Source organism: Nansenia antarctica, assembly GCF_963989245.1.
Source record: "Nansenia antarctica genome assembly, chromosome: 20".
Taxonomy (NCBI): Eukaryota; Metazoa; Chordata; class Actinopteri; order Argentiniformes; family Microstomatidae; genus Nansenia; species Nansenia antarctica.
This window is the reverse complement of record NC_137693.1, coordinates 9,536,282-9,551,430: the sequence shown is the minus strand read 5'-3', so window position 1 is coordinate 9,551,430 and position 15,149 is coordinate 9,536,282. Positions and strand designations below refer to the sequence as shown.

At 47.8% G+C, this 15,149-nt stretch overlaps 1 protein-coding gene across 1 annotated transcript in view; it reads left to right on the top strand.

Annotated features, from left to right (window-relative positions):
- Nucleotides 1–1,602: 1,602 nt before the first annotated feature.
- fstl4 (follistatin-like 4) overlaps nucleotides 1,603–15,149 on the top strand; it is a gene marked incomplete at both ends in the record, with an annotated part of 162,901 nt that continues 149,354 nt past the window's right edge. Inside the window, 2 exons of the mRNA XM_080549663.1 lie at nucleotides 1,603–1,734; nucleotides 11,218–11,251. Coding sequence (XP_080405789.1) covers nucleotides 1,603–1,734; nucleotides 11,218–11,251 — 166 coding nt within the window. The remainder of the gene's footprint in view (nucleotides 1,735–11,217; nucleotides 11,252–15,149) is intronic.

Sequence of the window (15,149 nt, the reverse complement as noted above, 5' to 3'; positions counted from 1 at the left end):
GGGGATAATCACCAAAAGTAGTACACCGACAAAATAGTTCCCCTGCACTGCATTTACATTTAAATCATTTAACAGACCCTTTTTATCCAAAGCAACTCACAATCTGTACCTCTGTCTAAGTAATTGAATCAGCTATACAACGGCCATCTTAAATAGGACCCTTTGATAAGAACTAGTGCCATCGGCGGTCACGGTGCTAGAGAAAGGAAGGGCCTTTTTCTCTGGTAATGTAGGGTGTTAGGGGATGGAGAGGTGTGAGGATTCAGAGCCCAGGTGTACCCTAAAGAGATGGTTCAGTCTTTTCAGTCTTTTACGTTTCATTTGAACTTTAATTACTTTTACTTTTCCTCTAATCGGTTATTTCAGCCTCTTTTCAAATGGCCCTTTCCAGCTTGGTTACTGGGTGTATAACCAGGCCAGCACAGTACCGTACAGCACAGCTCAACTCGGTTCGGCTTCACAGCGTGAACAGGACGACGGCGCTCTCTCAATGTGGAATGAACCCAGTATGTGTGGCTGTGGGTTCAGAGATACTACTGTTTGTAGCTGCCTATGCAGATGAGCCACACAACAGTCTAACCCGCCCGGCATCACTTTGGTTGCGTACTGTACGTGCGTGGTGTTTCCCATACCAAGCCTTTTATTGAACCTAAAAACACAGGCGAAATCCCCCTCACTAGTGCAATTCGATTTTTTTTTCCTCAGCACAGTAACAGTCAGGGAGTCAGTTTGCTGAACAATTCAGCAGAGGGACCCTCGGAAGTGAGTTGAAGGGCCTCTTATGTACTCTAGATGCATAGTAAGTAAGAGGGGTATTAGGACGGCCCTAGCCTGGGGAAGAGGAGACGTAGGCAACACTATGTAGGAACAGACAGCACCACTTCTTCACAGCTGTCCACGGCCGCCATCTTTCCTCAGACGAAAAGTCTCACCGACAGTGATGATAAAGAAATAACACAGTATGTGTGTGTGTGTGTGTGTGTGTGTCTTTTTTGCGTGTGTATGTGTGTGCGCGCATGAGTGTGTGTCTATTTCTGTGTGTATGTGTGCGTGCATGAGTGTGCGTGTATGTGTGTGTGTGCTTGTGCATGAGTGTGTCTATTTCTGTGTGTGTGTGTGTCCATCACTGTGACTGGTTGTGTAACCAGGCCAGCACAGTACAGCTTGCCTCAGCTCGGTTCACCTCTGCAGTGTGAAAATGATGATAGTGCTCTCCCATGAATCTCTGCTGCCACTCTCCTCCTCAGACAAAGAATTTCACCGACAGTGATGATGAAGAAGCAACACTGTGTGTGTGTGTGTGTGTGTGTGTGCGTCTTTATTTCTGTGTGTGTGTGCGTGTCTATTACTGTGTGCGTGTCTATTACTGTGTGTGTGTGTGTGTGTGTGTGTGTGTGTGTGTGCGTCTTTATTTCTGTGTGTGTGTGCGTGTGTGTGCGTGTCTATTACTGTGTGCGTGTCTATTACTGTGTGTGTGTGAGAGATTCTGTGTGTGTGTGTGTGTGTGTGTGTGTGTATGTGTGTGTGTGTGTGTGTGTGAGTAAGTAAGAGACATCATTGTGACAGTTGTTGTGTTGATCTCCCTCCAGGCTGACATCACTGATGGGCTGGCTGGGTGTTTGGGCACTTCCTGTCCTGCTTGGAGTGTCTCTTTGCTGGTTGGCTGAGGGGCAAAGGAGCATCATGGATACAGCAAACAGAGCAGAGAATGCCACTCAAGGACTCCTGCCTAGGGTAAATATACATCTCTCTCTCTCTCTCTCTCTCTCTCTGTGTGTGTCTCTTTCTCTCTCTCTCTCTCTCTCTCTCTCTCTCTCTCTCTCTCTCTCTCTCTCTCTCTCTCTCTCTCTCTCTCTCTCTGTCTCTCTCTCTTTCTCCCTAAGAAGAAGTGAGAAAAAGTAAGAAAGTCAATCGGAGGACAGGCTCATTGTAATGCATGGAATGGAATGAGGAATGGTATAAAACACATGCCTGATACCCAGGTTTGATACCATTCCTCATTCCATACCATGCATTACAGTGAGCCAATCCTCCGATTTCTACCCCCACCAGCCTCCCCTTGCTGCACAAACACCTACAAGGACACCCCTTGGCCCTGATAACATGTGTCTCTTTCAGTTGTTGCACAGTCAACATTGTACAAAGTACAAGTACAAACATCGGTATTACCCATTGTTGTTCTTTTGTATGTTTTACCTTCCTGCTCAGAGGCTCCCTGGCAACCCTCCCAGCAGTACCATCTTCCCAGCAGTCCCCTCTGACTGTGTCTTTGGTACATTTGCTGCATTTCATGCTTATCACGATTGAAGCTTGAAAACAGAGAGGTTGGCCCTGGCTAGATCTAACACACAAACAGCTTTGATACAGCTGTGCGATAGTAGTCGCTTTCTTGTAGATATTGTCACACATTAGTCACACAGATGAAATCATTATAGACATCCTCCAACCCCCCCGCCCCCCCGCTCCCACCCCCCCAGATACCTTCAATTGTCTCCAACAGAGCATCAATAACCCCCCCCCCCCCCCTCCACAACCCTGCGGTCCTTTTCACAATTATTTGTGAAATTAAGCATGCACTGCCTCTGGTGTGTTCTCTGCCTGGCTCGGCCCGCAGGGTGCCAAGTTGGCAGCGAGCAGGGGGAATCTCATCGCTCAGGCGCCTCTGTTCTCTTAAATCCCCCGAACACAGCAACATAGTCCCGGGCATCCCTCCTTCTCTGTTCCCGGAGAATGGGAAACTAAAAAGCTGTCAATTGGCACAGGAGTTTAAAGTCAACCTGGGGGTGAATTGGACTGCATAAATATGAGGCAGGAGGCTTTCAGGAATGAATAAACGACGCCAGCCCCCTTCCCAACCGCCACCGCCACCACCGCCACCAAGGACAATCCTCCACATAAACAAACACACATACTCTTACTACTACATTTACATTTGTTGGTATTTAGCAGATGCCTTTATCCAAAGCGACTTACAACAGCAAATATATGTTTGTCTAAGTAAGTTAATCATTTTTCCATCAGTCATCTTAAGATAAAAATCATCTATGCTATGGAGCACTTTGAGCTGCAACGTTTGCAGGAAAAGTGCTATAAAAATAAAAAGTTATTATTATTATTATTATGATGATGACATGGGGCCTTTGGCAGTTCCTATGCTAGAAGGAACCTTTATAGTAGAGAATATGTGCAGGGGGGGAAGTGGGGATGAGGAGGTCTTTAGGAGGAACAATTAAGATGTAGCCTGAAGGGGTCTTCAATCTACAGAAAAAGATTACAGTAGTGTGCAGTTCGTTCCACCAGCGGGGCGCCAGGACAGTGAAAATTTGTGACCGAGTAGCGTGACTGTTGCATCCAGTAGAGGTGGTGGTGCCAGGTGGCCAGCCGAGGTGGAAGAGTGGAGTGACGCTGACTATCGCCTGCAAGGAGGGAGGGGCTGTTCCCTTTGCCACCTGGAAGGCGAGCCCCAGGGTCTTGAATCTGAAGCAAGCTGCTACCGGGAGCCAGTAAAGGGTGTGAAGGAGGGGGGTGCCATGGGACATTTAGGGGAGATTGAACACCAGAAGGGGCGGCAGCATTCTGGATGAGCTGCAGAGGTCTGATGGCGGAGGCGAAGTGTGTTGCGGTAGTCAAGGTGGGGGATCACGGAAGTGTCTGGAACAACTGCTTCTCTGGTGAGAAATGGACACGCCCCCCCGGATATTGTAGAGAGGAACAATCTACAGGAGCGTTGCTGTCGCTGTGATGTTTGCCGCCCAGGATAAGTGGTTGTCAAGGAACACCGCATGGTTCTCGGGCTGTCTGGGAGGAGGTCACAGTAGCGTTCTCTACTGTGATGGAGAGGTTTTGGAGAGGGCGTGCTTTCCCAGGGAGGACGAGCAGCTTAGGCTTGGTAAAGGTTGAGCTTCAGGTGGCGGGCTGACATCCAAGCAGAAATGTCTGCAAGACACGGAGAGACACGTGTCGCCACCTGTGTGTCGGAAGGGGGAAAGAGGGAAAGAGACTACTGTCTGCACAGACAGACTGCGGTACATTAGTCATCCTGGTAGATATTAGATAGGTTGTGAGACACATCGTATGTGGAGTTTCCTAAGGGCCATCTTATGTAAATGTGAGGTAAGAAGAGACAGAGAGAAATGAGTAGCCTGGTAGACTTGAATAGCTACTTGCTACACTCATGTTCCCAGGGCCTTCTCAGTGTAATTGCCGAGTAAGTGATGAGCCTGCACAGTGACTGTAACTGCACAGCTCCTCTATTGTCCTGGTGCAGCTACAGCGCCTTGGGCTGCTGGATATGGTTGCCAACTTTCTCACTACCAAATACATAAAAGATGGCGTGCCACTGCACAGGGGCGAGGGGGGGGGGGGGTTGAAGGAATTGGTGCATTTACGCCATACGTACGCATGAGGGGGGCCTGTGATTGGATGAATATACGGGACAAGGGAGGTCCTGTAGGTATATTCATCCAGCGCAAAATATGGGACATCCCGGCTAATACGGGACAGTTGCCATGCCAACCCTCCTGCTGGATGACAGCCCAACTGCCACAGATGTCGCAAGGTTTGAGGGAGCGTGCGGTTGGCAGGAATGTCCACCAAAGCTGTTGCCTGTGAATTGAATGTTCATTTCTCTCCCATAAGCCGTCTCCAAAGGTGTTTCCGAGAATTGGAATTGGAATTGGAAATGACTTTGGAGAGGGCTTATGGTCGAGAAGTAGAAATATTAATATTCAATTCACCGGCAACAGCTCTCGTGGACATTCCTGGAGTCAACACGTCAATCGCACGCTCCCTCAAAAGCTGCGACATCTGTGGCATTGTGCTGTGTGATAAAACTGCACATTTTAGAGTGGTCCTTTTATTGTGACCAGCCTAAGGCAAATCTGTGCAATAATCATGCTGTCTAATCAGCATCTGGATATGCCACACCTGTCAGGGGGATGGATTATCTCGGCAAAGGAGAAATGCTCACTAACACAGATTTAAACACATTTGAGAACACAACTTGAGAGAAATAGGCCTTTTGTGTACATAGAAAAAGTGTTAGGTCTTTGATTTCAACTCGTGAAAAAATTGGAGCAAAAACAAAAGTGTTGCGTTTTTATTTTTGTTCAGTGTATATTCCTTGGTGGGAAGTCTGGCAGCTGCAATCTTTGGTGTACTATACTATCTTTGGTGTACTATACTATATTTAGTGTACTATACTATAGTGTACTATACTATCTTTGGTGTACTATACTATCTTTGGTGTACTAGACTATCTTTGGTGTACTATATTATCTTTGGTGTACTATACTATCTTTGGTGTACTATATTATCTTTGGTGTACTATACTATCTTTGGTGTACTATACTATCTTTGGTGTACTATACTAAACCATTTGAATGTTTGCAGTAGGTTTCAATACAGCTTTAGAATTGGAATCAGAATCAGAAATAATGAGAACTTGCTCCACCGACAGTGGAATACACACCATTAATCGTCCTCGCTGTACCAGCCAATCTGCCATGGTTAGCCCGAGGCAGCTGGTGTCCAGCCCAGGTGCAGGCCACCTGGCTCTCACAGGGTCATGCACCAGCCTCATGCATCAGCCCCCCTTTTAGACACCAGGGGGGAAAAAGTGGGAACAAACCCCTCCAGTCCAACCTCTGGCACTGGAGCATCACACAGCTTAGAACCATATCTCTTAGAATCCAATTCATTCTAGCATTCCAGAATGGAATTTTGCCTGTTTGGATTATAAACGTGATTTACTTTGCAATGGAAAGATGGAAATAAACAATACAGTAGAGTTATGATAAATAAGAAATACCAAGGAGGTGGCGGGGGGGGAGAGAGAGAGAGAGAGAGATAAGGATGGAGAGGGAGTTGAAATTGGGGAAGAGTGAGGATAGATAGGATCATGATGGAGACATAATAGAGATGTTTTTTTTTTTTAAACTCAAGCTCTAAGACCTGTGAGACTCAGACCTACAGGAAAACCCCCAGACACATTTTGTGGCACGATCTGGTGAAAAGGTCTGCATGTCTGCAGTTCTCAAGTCGTACAAATGACCAAAAAGGTTATTTAAAAAATAAAAGAGAAGTGTTTTCCATGTTCTTTCATATTACGAAAGTTTAAGGGTTGAAGAGCCCACTCAATATAACAAACAACAGTTTTAGGATCACTAAACTATACTTATAATTAATTAATTGGATTCACTGTATGGTCTGCCGTCCTACTTCAGGCTACTGGGTTAGTGATACATGACTTAAACAAACGTCCATTTTAGGACGTGTTCAAAAGCGAGGACTGTGTGATCGTCTAATTATGTGTAGCTATGTTCTATCAGCATATTGTGATGTTCTAAATATGCAGTTAGATTAGTTAGTTAGTTCATCGCAATGTTCTTTCTTAGCTGCTAGCTAGCTACCAACGCGACGTTTTGATTCAGAGCAATTTTCTAACAAGTATTTGGTTTGAGGTGTACCAACATTCCAAAAAGGCATATCTTCTTCAGCTATTTCATATAATGTATGACACATCATTTGAAAGTTTACAATCTGCACTTTCATAACCAGTAAAACTGACCTTGACCTACTTGCAAACTTCTTCACCAGACCCTATCCCTTTAGATACCAGGCTGGCGGAGGTCGAAATTGGAGTACGGACTCATAAGGCATGGAATGAAATAAGGAACGGTATCAACACATTCCGTTCCATGCATTTCAAAGAGCCCGTCCTCCAATTTCTACCTCCACCAGCCTCCACGCACTGATAGACATCTATTGTCCGCATACAAGCCTGCATTAATTGGATAACTTTCGATGCAACTCATAATGTAACCAAGGTTGTGTTTTAATGTAACCACGGTAGCTGTGCAGTGCTTGTAGAGATGTTGATCTGCACAGACCCTCGTCCCTGTCACTATGTTATCGCTGTCTCTTCAGACAATCTTCCTGTGAGAGAGGCTAAGCCTCCCCTGTCACACTCTGTCTCCACTCCTCTGTTCAGATCAGAATCAGAATGATTTTTTATTACATCTTACTGTACACATAAGTAATAATAATAATACACACAAGTACACACGGATACAACTATTTGGCTTCAAACATTGACATTTCAGCATTCAGATAAGAAACACAATAATAACACGATAATAATAAGTAACGTGAGTAAATAAAATAAAAACGTAACCCGTAAGTCATGGATTTTACAGTGGCCTCAATAGTGAGATTGAAAATGCTGCGCAGAGTACGATGATGTGAAATGCAATATAATACAAAACAAGTGTTAATACAAACAAGTGTTCCCGTTGTGTGCAGTATTTATTATACTGCAATAATGTTCATGTTACACAATAGAATACCCTAGTGGACTCAACCGGGTACGTACACAGAACACGGCCTCTCTTTCTAAATAAATGTGGAAGTTGTTCAAAAACAGTTTCTAGTGCTGAACTGAAGACAGAAAATGCCTTCTTCGTCTAGGCTATTGATTTCTCTATGGCGAAATAGATTGCTTCCACATTTAGTCATTAAACTATGGATACTGTACGTAAAGTAGAACTCACAGTACGTGACGTAAGTCTGAATGCAAGCGTATTTGCAATTTGTGTTGGCGGTAACAGGTGAAACACTGGAGCTTTGTGTCACCTGCGATCAGGTGGGTGGAGTAGTGGTAGATCAGGTGGGTGGAGTAGAGGGAGGTCAGGTGGGTTTAGTTGTGGTAAAAGAGGCGTGTTCACAACAATGAGTAGGTCAAGTGTCATCAGTTGCGTTGAAAAATGATGCTCTTGAAAATAGCGCTAATATTTCTGACACCAACCCCACCTCCCCACCTCCCCCTCACCCACCATCGCCTGTGTTTGTGCTAAGACAGTTTATTTTTTTTACACCATTAAAATACAGCCCATAAAGATCGTTATGGAAGCAACAACATAAAGCAAATGATCATTTTCTTCCTGGTTAATGTACTGTAAATCTATGTTTATCGGTCTTCCATTAAATGACTGTTGACTCCCTGAGCTGTTGTATTAAGTACATTTCATGCTTAACACTCAGAGGTTCTGCCAAAAATACTATCAGGGCAACATCATCGAGACTCCAGTCTGAGGAGGAGTTTGGAAGCAGTCATCTCATGAGTCGCCGGGGGGAGGGGGGTGGGGGGGGCGGGGGGGGTTGAGTTAAACGTAGGTATTAGCAATGAGCCTATATGCACCCTTGTAGTCTGGGGGGAAGTTGTCATATCGTGAGTGGCAGGGGGGGGTGAGGGTTAGGGGTTAGGTGTGTGTGTGTGTGTGTGTGTGTGTGTGTGTGTGTGTGTGGGAGGAGGTATATTCCTGTGTATTATCAACAAGCCTCCCTGCCATCCTCCCTGCCTGACCTCGCTTGCCCTCCTGCAGGAAACCTATTAGCACGTTAATTAAGGAAGTATCTGGGCATGGACAACAAAATAAATAAAAAAAGAAGCTCTTAAAAACTCAGCGGAGCTGTTGTGTCTGCTGCACTCCCCTCACCAGGACCTACCGCACTCTAATTGCAATTTATAGAAACACTTAGAGGGGAAATCATGCCAGTAAATATCACTGGAAGCATGCTAGCTGCTCTAATGACACGAGGGGAAAAACGCCGGGAAATTACAACTCAGTGTACGAAAGTCATTTGTCAGAGATATCGCGTGAGGAAAATGTGCATCTGATTTGCATTAGTTTGGTATAGTTTTTATCTTTTTTTTTTTTTTTTTACTTCAGGAGTTGTCAGTGTGACAGCGCCGTCTAGCATTATTATAGCCATCGTGGAACGGTCAGATGACTCACCCACTGACAGAGGTGATTGGTTATCTCCTGAGGGAGACACAAAGCTAGAAGTAGATACACAACAACACAAACAAAAAATAAGCTAATCCTGCTTATCATTGTTTTGGTTTTCCTAGTCGATCATTTGCATTCTGGGTATATTCAAATTATAAGGTGATAGTGTCCAGTCTGCTCTTCCTTATCAGCACCTAATGGCTTCTAGCTCGCTGTCATTTACGTGGTTAATATAGCTGTCTCGCTGCCGAGCTGACACTGAGAGTTTCATCGAGTTTGTCGTGTACTGCTGGCTCAAATTACAGCTAGGGGAGAAGCATATGGATGTTTGAATGAGAACGCCTGCACAGCAGCCTGATAGCAGAGCAGCGAGCATATATCCTACCTGTCTCTAGAATTGGCACAGCTTGGGCCGGATTGGCCCTGCTGTTAAAATAGTGCTTCTCTTGCCCGAAAATGTGTGCATTCCGTCTGATGTTCAATTCATTCCCGTCTGGGGGAGTTTTAAAGGCAGACAAGCTGAGCGAGGGAGACATACGTATACCTGCGCCCACACGCACACACACACACACGTGCACACGCACACGCACATACACACACACACACACACACATGCACACACACGCACACGCACACGCACACGCACACGCACACGCACACGCACACACACACACACACACACACACTCAAAGTCTAGGCCCGCAGTATTTCTCTGTTTTATTTACGGCTCTGTTCGACTGAATAAACAGGAACCTTCTGAGTTTTCAGCAAAAGCGGTGAGGAGAAGGGAGGGGAAGCGGGGAGCAGTGATCTGCAAAACGCAAAACGCTCCGCTCTGAGGAGACGGAGACACGCCGTCGTCTGCGGGGAGGACGGACAGATGGCTTCTGAGAGGAGGGTCTGCCTTGGTCCAAGTCTCCGTAATCACACACAGACAAAGTGGTGTGTCTCCTCAGGGGTCTCTCAGGAGGACCAGGAGTAGAGGGGGAGAGGAGGAGAGGAGAGGAGGAGAGGAGGAGGAGAGGAGAGGAGGAGAGGAGGGGAGGAGGAGAGGAGGAGAGGGGAGGAGAGGGGGAGAGGAGGAGAGGGGAGGAGGAGGGGAGGAGGAGGAGAGGGGAGGAGGAGGGGAGGAGGAGGAGAGGAGGAGGAGGGGAGGAGGAGGAGAGGAGGAGGAGGAGGGGAGGAGGAGAGGAGAGGAGGGGAGGAGGAGAGGAGAGGAGAGGAGGGGAGGAGGGGGAGGGGAGGAGGAGAGGAGGAGAGGAGAGGAGAGGAGGAGAGGAGGAGAGGAGGAGGAGAGGAGAGGAGGGGAGGAGGAGAGGAGAGGAGAGGAGGGGAGGAGGGGGAGGGGAGGAGGAGAGGAGGAGAGGAGGAGAGGAGAGGAGAGGAGGAGAGGAGGAGAGGAGAGGAGGGGAGGAGGAGGGGAGAGGGGGAGGGGAGGAGGAGGAGAGGAGAGGAGGGGAGGAGAGGGGGAGGAGAGGAGAGGAGAGGAGAGGGGAGGGGAGGAGAGGAGAGGAGGAGGAGAGGAGGAGGAGAGGAGGAGGAGAGAGGAGAGGAGGAGAGGAGAGGAGGGGAGGAGGAGGGGAGAGGGGGAGGGGAGGAGGAGGAGAGGAGAGGAGGGGAGGAGAGGGGAGGAGAGGGGGAGAGGAGAGGAGAGGAGAGGAGGAGAGGGGGAGGAGAGGAGAGGAGAGGGGAGGGGAGGAGAGGAGAGGAGGAGGAGAGGAGGAGGAGAGGAGGAGGGGAGGAGGAGAGGAGGGAGCTTCTCTGCCTCCTCCAGCCAAGAGGGGGATATCAGACGACATATGCTTTATCAGTCCAACTCGTTATCGGGCCTGATTAAGACTATTTGTCGGATCTTGTCAGCTATGGGGGATGATGGCTTGGCACGCAGAGGCTGTTGGTCTCTCTATTTGCTATCTCCAATACATCCGGCTCTCGTTGTGTTCTGGTACTTTCATTATGTAGATGTCTCGGAGTGAGGAGCGGACGTAATGGGACCGGCTATTTGGAAAAAGCCCAACGGGGGCTGGTAGTTACTCACGCTGGGTGATATGAAGGTCGCAGGCACGGCTCCCTCGTTTGTAGAGCCCCTTTCCGCCGAGCCTCAGACCGATATCCTAGCAAAATAGGGATGACTGCCTGCCGTCTTGCAGTCTTTTGGCCGAATGTGATTTTTTTCCCAAGGAGAAGGGAAAAGAAGGAGAAGAAGAAGAAGACGAATGAATCGATTCACTCTGGAAACAGTTTGAAGCCTTTCACACTTCTCACTTCTCGCCCGGGCTCTCACTCTTGCCTAGGAGGGAAAACACATATTTCACAGGCAGCGTTAACTGGGTTGAAAGCCGCACAAGGTTTGGGGTTTTTTTCTTTCCTTTTGGTCAGAGAACTGTAATAACAATCTGTCCTGTGTTTTTGTCTCTGTCTTCCCTAGGAGAGTGGAGGAGCTGACGGGACCACCGATCAATGTGAGTGCCTCCACTGTGATCAATGGAGTGGAGTTGGTGTTGGTGAATGACAATGTTTTTTTTTCTTTTGGGATGTGGGGGGGGGGAAGGGGGGGGGGGGGGTTGGTGTGTGTGTGTGTATGTATGTATGCGTGTGTGTGTGTGTCTGTGACCGGCATTGATCGTGAGACTATAGATTCCTTCCCTTCCCGTGAAAAGCATTCATCCACCAAAGGGCTTCGCGTCGGGACACAACACCATGCAGTGCCTAGCTGATGTGTAGAATGGCCACCGGCTGATAAGGCACAATGTGTTTTGATCAGTGACTTTGGGGAGCACCGTGTGACAGACACCCTCACCCTGATGACTCAACCAGCTGTGTTCTGAGGAAAGGATGACACAGCCTTGTGTTGTCTGACAGGTTCTTCAAGAGTTCAAGACTCTGTGATTGTGAGTTGGTGGTGTGTGTGTGTGTGTGCGTGTGTGTGTGTGTGTCTGTGTGTGTGTGTGCGTGTGTGGTTGTGTGTGTGTGTGTGTGTGCGTGTGTGTGTGTTTCCATTGCAGCTATTCATGTGAAATGTAGACCAGACATTGGTATTAACTCAATAGAACTACACAGCTAAACAAATTGTAGCAATCCAATCCATCAAAAATGGGCAATAAAGTGGAATGTCACAGGAAAGAAAGTGTTGAACACAGTAAGAAAAAGGACTAAACCAGCTCATACCACTAATGGGTTCTCCTACCTGTGCTAATTCGAATCAGCTGGGTTAGTGCATGTTGGTGGGTATGTACCTCCACTCTTTGACAGGGCCGAATGGTTTCCCACCTCTGAGTGCAAGTAAACAAATCATCCTTATTTCCCCCCACTGTATCTCTACAGTACTGTCGTGGGAGTTACATTACTGTCTCAGACAACCATTCAAAACCGGGGAATCAGCGAGGTGCAGCACTATGTCTCAATAACGTCATGGTCTTAATAGCTACCATTCAAAGTCTCTATTTCAAGTCTCTTTTTGGAGGCTCTTTCTCCCAGCGTTTACAGACCAGAGAGCAGCGGGTAGGCCGCCTCACCGCAGCTCACAGGAATGCGATATTGAAACTGTGGGGCCGTGCGAGGTGTTCGGGTTTCAGTCCTCTCCGCTCCCCCTGTGTCGACTACGGTACCACCAGGGCCGCGTCTCTGACCGGAGTGAAAAGCGTTAGATCAAAGGCCAAATAGCCGGGGGGGTTGGGGGGGTTGGGAGCACACCCCCGAGAGAGGCAGGTTCTCCCCCACCGCGGTCGGCGAGGTGTGTAGTGAGAGTTATTCACACCGTGCCGAGATTTCCCACTAGTGACTAATTACTCACTGGCTGTTTATCTGTCAATCTATATATGTAACTATCGATCTATCTATTTCTCTCTCTCTCTCTTTCTCATCCCCATCTTATCCCCCATCTCCCTCTACTCTCTCTCTCATCCCCCATCTTATCCCCCATCTCCCTCTCACTCTCTCTCTCTCCCTCTCTCTCTCATCCCCATCTCCCCCTCTCTCTCTCTCTCTCTCCATCTCATCCCCCCCTCATTTCTCTCTCTCTTCCTTTTCTCTCTCTACGTAGCAACCCTTTTTCCCCCGTTATCGTCGTGGCTGAGCCTCTCACTCGGAGACGATGGCATTAATCAAACTGGCCCAGTTTTGGAGGGGAGAGAGAGACGGCAGACATTACCTGCGCTGCGGCGTCGTCGTTGTAAACACGCGGCGGCGGTTCTCCGCCAGCTCAGACGACAAATCAGGAATAAATGACATTTTACCTGCTACCTGCTACCTGCTATAGCGGCTCACAAACAAGCCGCAGGCAAAGGTCACGCTGCCTCGAAGGGAAGAAGAAAAGAAGCTCCCGGAATAATAAATGACGCCAGGTTTTTTGCCGTTGTTGTTGTTGTTGTTGTTGTTGTTGTTGTTGTCGTTGCCGTGGAGGCCGTGCGCAGTGTTGGAATAATGTCCATTCATCTTGAATGAATAGCGGTGATTCATTTGGCCCCGGGTGGTTAATTTATGAACCCTTACGGCGTGGTTAATCAAGGTTCGTTACCATCACTAATTGAACAATGGAAAGAGGCAAACCTAGTTAAGTAGTCCCGTGGTTCATTTAGACGGTAATTGGGTGGGAATTAGACAGGGCCACGTTTGACAGGGACTCTCTAATAAGAAGTAAATGACTGGAGAGCTCAGTGGTAGGAGGTAGGCAGACGGGGGGAGGGAGGGAGGGAGGGAGGTTGCACTATTGCACCCTCCCTGGCTAGATGCCGAATGCGTTTCGTTGTCTCTGTGCTTGTACTCTGCCAATGACAATTACATTTAATCTGATTTGAATCTGAAGGTAGGGAGGGAGGGAGGGAATGGAAGGAGGGAGGGAGGGAGGGAATGGAGGGAAGAGAGGAGGCGATCTTCACACAGTCCAAGGTTGGAGAGATGATCATTAAACCATGGAGTGGTGAGCTACAGAGCCAAATCACCCACATGCTCACACGTCTATATTAAAGCTATTCATAGGTGAACACAAAAACAGTGTTATTGCTTCTGAAAACGTGTTCAACACTTAGTTTGGAGCCCTCTGTTTTTTCACCAGTGTGTAGGAGTTCTCAGTGAGCACCGGAGAAATACATCAAGGGGCGCTTCGCGCTTCATTGCCTGCAAATATCACAAACACTCTCTCTCTCTCTCTCTCTCTCTGTCTCTGTGTCTCTCTCTCTGTCTTTCTCTCTCTCTCTTTCTCTTTCCATTCAACTCTCCCACTATGCTCCACCATAGCGTACATTCATCTCTGGTAATTAAAGGCAGTTGCTAAGGATCATTTCACTACTGTCAGTTATAAGCCACCATCAGAAAGTCATATCGTAAATCTCGAAGATTTACGATTTCATTATGCCGAAGAACAATAAAGATTATAAAGCGTATAGTTCATAAAACACAGGGCAGAAATCACTCAGCCGTCGGAAACTTAATCAAAATAGTAAAATGTAATAGCCTTTTTCTTATTTTTTTTAAAGAGCTTCCATCTTATAGACTCGGTAACACAATCAGAACTCCTCAGAATCACTCTATAAATACCGCTACACTGAGTTATGATTCGCGCCATAAATTTCCTGATTTCAGAGTCCTCTTTCGTTTCGAGCCAGGAGTCACAGGTACTGTATACCATGAACACCCCCCCCCCCACACCCTCCTCCCCCCACTCCCCCGCGTCCCCCCCCGGTCCACCCCCCTCTTTTAATCAAATCAAGGAGTACCCCCGCGGCATTGTCACACACGTCCCCTCCGTTTTCAAAGTCACATTTGAGCCCAAAGTGTGAAAGTCAAAGACAAAGGGAGTGTTGGCGGAGGAGTAAAGCTCTGCATTTAGCGTGCCCTAAGATACGGTTGAAGGGCTTAAGGAGGGCACATCACACTCCCGGGGGGATATAAGGAGCCAGGCTATGGCTCTCTGAATAGTGCTTTTGCTATGGGCTGCAGAAGCCGCAGTGTCTCTCCTTGGTCATAGATATTAGCTTGGCTGGAGGAGGAGGAGGAGGAGGAGGAGGAGGAAGAGGAGAAGGAGGAGGAGGAGGAGAAGGAGAAGATGGCACAGAGGAAGGAAGGGAGGGAGAGAGAGAGGGATGGATGGATGGAGAGAGAGATGGGGGGACGGTGGGAGGGGCAGTGAGTGAGGGAGTGAGTGAGTGATGGAGGGGGGAGGGAGAAAAAGAGAGGGAAAGGGGGGGAGAAAAAGAGAGAGAGAGAGAAAGATGCAACACAAGAATAGATTTGTTTGTTTGTTTTAGGATGGGGGGGGGGGGACAACCGTGCGACTTGCCTTTGATCTTTAAGCAGCTCGCGTCGCTACATGACGGTGCGTTTCTGTTTAACACGGCCTAAAAGGAGCTAACGTTTCACTTA